This window comes from Cajanus cajan, chromosome 9, assembly GCF_000230855.2.
Source record: "Cajanus cajan strain Asha chromosome 9, NIPB_CcT2T_4, whole genome shotgun sequence".
Taxonomy (NCBI): Eukaryota; Viridiplantae; Streptophyta; class Magnoliopsida; order Fabales; family Fabaceae; genus Cajanus; species Cajanus cajan.
The window spans coordinates 6,268,482-6,277,301 of record NC_138525.1 but is presented as its reverse complement, the minus strand read 5'-3'; the positions used below and the strand labels follow the sequence as shown (position 1 = coordinate 6,277,301).

Sequence of the window (8,820 nt, the reverse complement as noted above, 5' to 3'; positions counted from 1 at the left end):
TTTCTGCTCTTCCTTGTTATGGAGGCTCCCTAATTAGATCATGTCAGCATGCTGCTTTTCATATTGGTGTTATGGACCGCATTTTTGAAAAATTAAAAAATTCAAATTGAATCGAACTATTTTATATATAAAATAGATTGATTAATTGATTTTTTTTTAATTTTTTTTTATAGTGGATCAGTTTGAGTTTTTAAAAATATGGATTGGATTTTTTGAAATTGAATTGATTTGGTGTAGTCTGATTATTAGTTTTATATTTATATGTGAATTGGTTTTTTTAAGAAAATTGATCTAAATCGATTTATTTTTGTAAAAAATGAATTGGATAATTGAGTCAATTTTATCAGAATGATTTAGATTTTTTTTCGAAATGAATTGGATTGATAGTTTGGAACGGCGACTCATTTTTAGGCCATAGGCTCATTTTTTAAAAGTAAATCAGGTTGAACTTATAATTAGAAATCAGACTGAACGAGGTGTCAAAGTCTGATCTATCAAGTGCATACAAGAAAAAAAAATCTGGTAAAAGCACAAGTCTCCTTTGTTAAAATTAATTCAAGTCAAATGTTTCACTATTCAAAGACTACGGCTGTTGAATGATTACCACCTTACGTGAAGATTGGCAATAGGCATGGCAACGGGGCGGGGGCGGGGGGCGGGGAACGTAAATTTAAACCGCCCCCGCCCCCGCCCCCGATACCCGTCGGGGGTAAAATCTAGGTCCCCATCCCTGCTCCCGGCGGGGTTCGGGTTTCCCCGCCCCGTCCCCGCCCCGCTCCTATTTTTTTCTTTTTTTTTTCTTCTATTTTTCTTTTAAATAATTATGAATAATTTTAAAAAAATAAAAGAAAAGAAAAATAATATAAATTTTTACATATAAATATTTTTAATTTTGGTTTATATATATATATATAAATAATTTTTTAATTATATTATTAAGCGGGGCGGGGGGCGGGGGCGGGTATGGGGGCGGGGGCGGGGGCGGGGTGGGTATTAACATCCCCGTCCCCGCCCCCGCCCCCGATTTTATCAATCGGGGAAAACCCGAACCCGAACCCGATAAACACGGGTTTTCCCCGTCCAAATCGGGGCGGGTTCGGGCGGATACCCACGGGGACGGGTTAGATTGCCATGCCTAATTGGCAACACCGCTCCTGGGAACTTGCCACCGTCAAGATGTTAAGCATAGATTTTAATAATATTTTATTAAGTCTACGATTGCCTACAAAAGGCAACATGCAGTAAGTTGAGTTGTGTCAATTTGAGTGAAATTCAAATCAGTGAGGCTAGAAAACTCTGCTTATCACGGTCTAGAAATAATAGCTACACAATATCCAATTCACGTAGCCAATGTCTATCACAGTCTAGAAATGATACCTGTACAATATCCAATATCCAATTCACCTATACACGATGTTAGTCACAAAATGCACTTTTTATGGATTTTTATTAATGTTCTCTCACATTCATCTGTCATGGTCATTTAACTTTATGGCTCTCAATGTCCTTGACATGCTAAGGCCTTTCCACCCACTTTGGTAGTTGCGCTTCGCATGTCTCTTATCCGGCTTTGCTCATCTGCACTACTCTGAGACATTCATCTGAGTATAAAACCCAATCGTTAAATAAATAATGGAACTCAATCTCTGCTTCCTAACCCTAATGCTATGAATTAAGTTTAATTATTTTCATTATATGATTAAAATCCTACATCTAAAAAAATTCTTGTGTTTTCCTCCTTCTAGATTGCCCAAATTCTGGTTAACCATATATAAACCCAGCTTAATTTTGTTTTTCTTTATACACAATCCATGAAGTCCCTAAATTGTAGGAAATGCCTTTGTGTCTCTCTATGTTAGGAGAGATATAACTCTCCCCTCCACCATCGCATAATTTATTTCCAAATTAGCTAGTTATTTGGCACTCAGAATAAATGTTTAACTATCTCTATTTTTTTTTACCACATACCTTGCATATCATTTCATTTGGCCCTATCACATTTTGATGCGCTAAATTTTATAATGTTGAACTCCTATATATCCAAAGCAAGTTTTCGTGTAAACCTTAAAGCTTTCAAGGGACTCCCTTAACCCACATTTTTGAAGAACTCTTTTCATTGTGGTTTGTGTTGTTCCATGATCACTTGATTTGTTGATTTCAGTGTGTATTGTCTTGAGGTATTTGCTTGCCACTCCGATGTGTACTCTTTGCCTTTGTACATACAGATTTTCCTAGCTCATCCATTAACCTCCCTTATAGGGTCATAATGTAATGTTTTTGAAACAATTAAGATTATACACAATCATATAGGTTCATAGTGTTTCTAATTGTTAGGTTATACACAATCTATATTTAATGATTTTTTCTCATGATCGTATATTTTTTAATGATTTTAACTAATAAAAATAAATATACTAAGAGGATTGTGTTAGATGATATGTTGCTAACACTCCTTATTAATTTGTTGTTTGTTGTAAAAATCATTTAACAAAAATTTATTATCGATCATTGTTGTGTATGAAAATCTTTTGGATCGGTGATAATCACAACATTGTGAATGAGATTAATTTCTAAATTAGTAAGTTATAATACTTGTGGAAGGAAAAAATATTATTTATTATTTTTTTTTTACAAGAAATGACTATATTTCTTAAACTATTATTTTTATGCAACAATCAATGTGGTTAACATTTTCATATGACTATTTTCCAACAATTACTAACGTGATTGGTATAAACATTGTCTTGTTCTATTATTCTTGATGAACATGAATATCATTTGCATGTAATAGTGTTTGTTTATTATAGTAATGTTAGGAATTACAAAAAAAAAACTGTTCTTTTCTTTATGTATAAAAATGAGAGAATACACAAAAAATATCATAAAAAAATATATAAAATCACACAAAGTTATGCCTACATCACGATAACATCTCAATGAATATTCATTAGTTTAAATTTATTTAACGTAATTTAGTTCTTTATGTTTATCCACAACATCTCATGATTTCTCATATCTCTTAAGGTGATAACCTTTTCTCTAGACTTGATTATACTCCTAATCTTAAAATTTTATATTTATTGATTTTGTATTCTAATATTAAAAGATGAAACAAATATTTAAAATAAATATAAAATTTTCAATTTTAAATAACATCTTAATAAAATAATAATATATTTTTGTATCTAAACAATATTTTAAATATTTGATCTTAAAAATTTGAATTATTTTGCAACACTAACACTCGGCAACGTTAATGAAATATGCATATCTGAACAACAAATAGGTTGCATGGATATAATTAAGAGTTAATCACCTATATATTGTCAGTGTAAAAAAATTTCTCTGACAATCAATTATATCTTTTAATTGTGTTATGTCATTGTTAAAAGTAAATATATTTATAGTGATATGACAAAATTAAAAAATATAATTGGTTGTCAGTATAAATTTTTTTTACACAAGCAGAATATAGGTAATTAACTTTATAACTAAACCCTTTACTAAGTTTACCATTCCTAACGAAAATTAATGTTTGTTGGTATATTTATGTATTTATTCAGCAACTATTAAAGTCATAGGCATCGACTTATCTACCATTCCCACAACAATCCGTACAATTTTAAAATTCCCAACAACATTCAATCAATAAAATGCTATTAAAGAATGTACGATATATATATATATATATATATATAAACGTATTCACCTTTCAAACATTACTTAACATCTTGAAACAAAGAAAAAGCAACTCCCCTGCATATCCTTCTTTTGCTTCCCTTTCTTTGAAAATTTTCTCTTCTCTCTCACGTCAATCTCATTCACTTAAAATTATCCAACATAATACTGTACAAGACTAAAAAAGGAGAAAAAGTTACAGTACAAAAAAACTAACTTGAATGATATATATCGAATTTTAGGATAAAGTAGAATCAAATGAATTTTACTTCTCATTTACATTCACATAATTATTTCCATCTTTTTCAACTGCACCTGATGTATCATGTGTCTGCCTTCCCCATTTACGTGCCCATTTTTGCCGTATACTAATAATTAATTACTCTCCACTAAAGCATTTATTACGGATCTATGGTGCATTGCACCTTATCTTTTTATTATTTCACCTTTCTAGCTATGAGCAAAGGGACAAGGAAGATCGCATAGGCCTCCAACCTTAATTAGCCTTATTTCTTATCATTCCATTACTTGACAAATACAGAGACGTGCTGTCTCACTTTGATCGTTTTCATTTGCCACATTTTCATCGTGACGCCTTCGCTATGCCCATGATATATAATATAGATAAATATTATAGATACGGTAGATTGATAAGTTCCTTAAACATGTTGATAAATATTTGATTCTTAAGCCATGTGTATTATACGATGATGATTTTGTTGGAAGAAAAAAAAAATTAGAATCCAATTACCAGATAAGGATATCTTTAGTGAAAAAATATGTTATATTGTAGATATGTTTTGAGATTATGGGACCCAAAAGCCTGAAATTTCGATAAGATAAAATAGGATGGGGTGAGGGAAAAAAAGAAGGAAACAATGAAAGAGATGGGAGAAAAAAAATACGGAATCACAAGAAACCACACAATTTGTATGAGAGATAATAGAGGCTAACAAAGTGAGTGGTTGATCAGTAGTCGTATCACCCTTTAAGGTGCTTTATTATGTGTTACAATTGTGAAGGAAAATGGGACCCTCTGGTGATTGTAATTGAAGCTTCCTTTGTTTGCTAGCTTGTGCTGGAGACAGACTAAGTTAGCTTTTCAATCAGAGAGCCATTAAAGTGTACAAAATAAGCTGCTTTTACTGAGTGGCCTGCTTTGAAGTTCCACTTTTCTTCAAGATACATGTAAGAAGAGCTCACCAGTAAAATTGCATGCACCGAAAGTTTTAAATTGCAAGTTCATCACATTCCTCAGATATTTCGAAAAATTGTAGACAAATACGGTCAATGTGATATAGGGTGTGTTTGGGAATTAGAGTTTAAAAAAAAAACCTACACCTATAGAATTTTACTTTTTTCACATTAGAACGTTGTATAAAATACCGTCAAATATAATTTTAAATTAATATTCAAACATGCATTAAAGTTGTAGTCACATTGCATTGTGATCTTAGATACTCCAAAAATCTTGACATTTGATGAAAATTACAATCACAATCCATTTTTTTCATCCTAGAGATTCAAAATTGGACAAGTCCACTCTGGTAAAATTGGTCCACAAATTGTCATAAACTTAATGGACAATCCGTTTATCACTGTTGGTTACATCATGCATTTGTCTAATAGTACGAGAAAATCCCGCGTTCTTTTCTGTGTACAATCGTGCTCTTTCAGTCACCTTTTTCATCTTCCTCATCATGGCAAAGACTAAAAACCTTGGTTGGGACCGTATATAATAGTACAGCAAATCATATTTTGAAACTTAACCAAATTGAAACTCAGCGTCGAAGTACTTAACAAAGCATATCTTATCTTGAATGCATCACTCTTGTAATAATTAAACTAGTGATCAAGGTTGGTTGAGCATTTCATTTGTAACACATGTCTTAGGTTAAGCATAGGAATATTTTTAATTTTAACTGCAAAAGTATGTAATCTTGTGAAGATAAACATTAAGATAAGATAACTGAACTATTAGAGTCAATTTAGTAGTAAAAACTTAAAATAATATTCACAAAATCTTAAATCTGAATTTTGTTGTCACATGATAATTTTTACCAATAAAAAAAATAAATTAAGATAAGTTATAGTAGGATCTAGACAGGAATCCACATGGAGAGCCCAAATAGTTATAATTACCATAGAGCAAACAAAAAACTTTATGGCTATATACATATGGAAGAATAAGATACTGTTCTTGCATCCACTACATCAAATACTGTTACTAGGTCAAGCGATTCCAAAGTTCCAACAGTGTCTACCAGGTCCAATTGCAAGGCACTATTTCATTTCTGGTTCAAATTCTTAGTCAGCACGGATACTCATTTAAGATAAGCCTGTTTGTTGGGCCATGCCACCCTCTTGCTTTTTAATTTGGCTCTTCCTTTTTCCCCTTCTCAAACTTCAGATTCTTTACGAAGTCTAGTGTGATTTATTAGGGAGGAAAAAAATTTCTTGGTGAAGTGACAGGAGGATACAGCCAAAAATGATTTTCATCTGACCCCATTAAAGGTCATTGCATATCACACCAATCACCATAAAGATAAGAACATTAAGCAAACAGTGGCAATGAATGCGAAATAAAAGGGTCACAAAGTGAGGAGGCACAAGCATTAGAATGCTTTGTATTGTGCTTATGGAAAGTTACTACTATACTGGCTGGCCTCTTGCCACCAACGTGGCTCAATGCAACTCTGCACCAAACAGTGATCAATTATCTCCTTTTTCAGTGCCAACACAAATAGCTTCTGACCCTGCCACTCTTCAATTTGGTGAGTTTCCTTCTTGGCCTACACCTATTGAAGATAGAGCTGCAAGTGCTTCCAAGAGCCACAGCCAAGCAGAGAAGAGGCGCAGGGACAGGATCAATGCACAGCTTGCAACTCTCAGAAAACTCATTCCCAAGTCTGATAAGGTAAAAGAAAGAAAAAAAAGAAAGTACAAAATAAGAATCATCATGTGTCTCTTTTATTAAGTGACACAGTTAGTTACTCACTCCCATATTTTAAACCTTGGATACTGTTTTAGACAAGAAGAAAGTGGAATTAGTGAATTACCTACTCTATGATAGGTCATGTAGATTAAATCAGATTCGATCCACTGTAAATTTGTGGCATTTCAGTGTCTCTTTTTTCTTTGGAATATGACATGGTCACTTTCAATTATAGCATGAATAGCTTTACTAGGTTGTATGATAGGTCTGTAGATTTCAATTCCACTAACTTCCCCATCTTTAGTATAGAAAGAAACTAAAAGAAATATAGTAGCTTGCTTGAATAGCTTTTCTAGGTTGAGTGATAAAGTTGACAGAGATTTCATTTCCACTAATTTAGTTGGTGGTCCTGAAAAACATGATCTTGATGAGATGGCATATAATTGAGGGTGATTATTTTTTTTTAAATTAAAAAAATTAAATGCATATTATGTAGAGATCGATTAGAATCATATATACTTAAAAAAATTTGATTACTTAATAATTTCTCCTTTTATCAGATTAAAAAAAACTAAGAATTATAGCATGATCAGCCATAAGGGGGTTGTGCCTAGCTAGGTACCGCATATTGCATTGAAACAAAGTCTTGATTCTCGTTAAAAGTGGTGTCTATATTTAGTGTTCGATTATGCTTTTAAAGAGGATATGAAGGAGGATAGCAATAGGAACTAAAAAAACAAAAGAAGCATGAATAGTTTTACTAGGTTGTTTGATGGGGTTATATAGGTTTCAATTCCACTAACGTCTCTATCTTTAAAAGAGAAAGAAACTAAAATTTGTGTGATTGCAGATGGACAAGGCAGCATTACTAGGGAGTGTGGTAGACCATGTGAAAGATCTAAAGAGAAAAGCCATGGATGTGAGCAAAGCCATTACTGTTCCAACTGAAACCGATGAAGTAACAATTGATTACCACCAAGCTCAAGATGAAAGCTACAACAAAGTAAACATATTGAAGGAAAACATCATTATCAAAGCTTCTGTTTGCTGCGATGATCGACCAGAACTGTTCCCTGAGATCATCCAAGTCCTTAAAGGCTTGAGACTCACAGCAGTTAAGGCTGACATAGCCAGTGTTGGTGGCAGAATCAAAAGCATATTGGTTATTTGCTCAAAGGATAGTGAAGAGGGTAATAGTGTTTGCCTTAGCACCCTCAAACAATCCCTTAAATCAGCAGTGAACAAAATTGCTTCGTTATCTGTGGCAACAAACTGTCCCACTAGAAGTAAGAGGCAGAGGTTCTTCTTGCCTTCTCATTATGTGCAATAATTCATTGCAATTTTGTTTTTTAATTTTTTTAATTCTTAGGGGGTCGTGTCGGTAGGTGAAATTATTATTGGTTTCATTTTTCAACATTTGATTACTCATCAGATTGTATAAACTAAGGAAAGTGTTAGTGGTAGTTTTGTGCCTACAGTTATGGTAGTTTACACGGAAATTAAAAGGAAGCTGGTTAAGCATATTCAAAAACCACTTGCTATGTTACTTCCCAAATAGAAACATGAACTTTCCGAGATCAGCAACAAAAAGGAGGGGGAAGGAGAAAAATTCTTGCTGACTTTAGGAAAAGAAAGATTGTGAAGAATTGAGATAATGTATCCACCAACAGACAAGTGGTCAAACCAACAACAACCATTACATATCTGTAAAAAAAAAATAAAAAATAAAAAAAGACAGACACCAGAATAAACTTTAATATTATGCAATTTAATTTTGGTTCAAATTCAAGTAAGACTCAAAAGGTATTTCTAGATGAAAGTTTTTATATGTAATATTTTGATTATATTATTAGTTAATGTGAGATCTGTATATTTTTAAATCATACTACATATGACTTAGAAAGGATACAGATTTGAGAAATATTGACACGTTCAGTCGAGTAATCTTGATTGTGGTGCAAGTTGGTCGTGTATGGGACCCGATACTCACCGGTTATTTATACTCAGAAGCAGCACATGATTTATGACATGCAGGCAATCAGTGATAGTATTTTAGATAAGGACCACAGATTCGATGAGATTACTATTAAACAGATTTTTTTTTTTTTTCCTTTTGAAGATGATTTATAACGGGAATTGCAATGTTTTTTATTCCTGAATGTTTTTGTAAGTGACGGTTTTTTCAATTGCACCTTTTCATTTTGTAT

The 8,820-nt window shown here is 32.7% G+C and overlaps 1 protein-coding gene across 1 annotated transcript; it reads left to right on the top strand.

Annotated features, from left to right (window-relative positions):
- The first annotated feature begins 5,930 nt into the window (after positions 1–5,930).
- LOC109791356 (basic helix-loop-helix (bHLH) DNA-binding superfamily protein) lies at positions 5,931–8,076 on the top strand. Its single transcript, XM_020350650.3, has 2 exons — positions 5,931–6,595; positions 7,464–8,076. The coding sequence occupies exons 1-2, from the start codon at positions 6,299–6,301 to the stop codon at positions 7,941–7,943; spliced, it is 777 nt and encodes a 258-aa protein (XP_020206239.1). The 5' UTR covers positions 5,931–6,298; the 3' UTR covers positions 7,944–8,076.
- Positions 8,077–8,820: the final 744 nt, after the last annotated feature.

Bases quoted from the DNA above. Each gene is read 5' to 3' on its own strand.
- LOC109791356 (XM_020350650.3), top strand. From the start codon at position 6,299: ATGCTTTGTATTGTGCTTATGGAAAGTTACTACTATACTGGCTGGCCT. The intron at 6,596-7,463 runs GTAAAAGAAAGA...GTGTGATTGCAG, and splicing joins TCATTCCCAAGTCTGATAAG to ATGGACAAGGCAGCATTACT.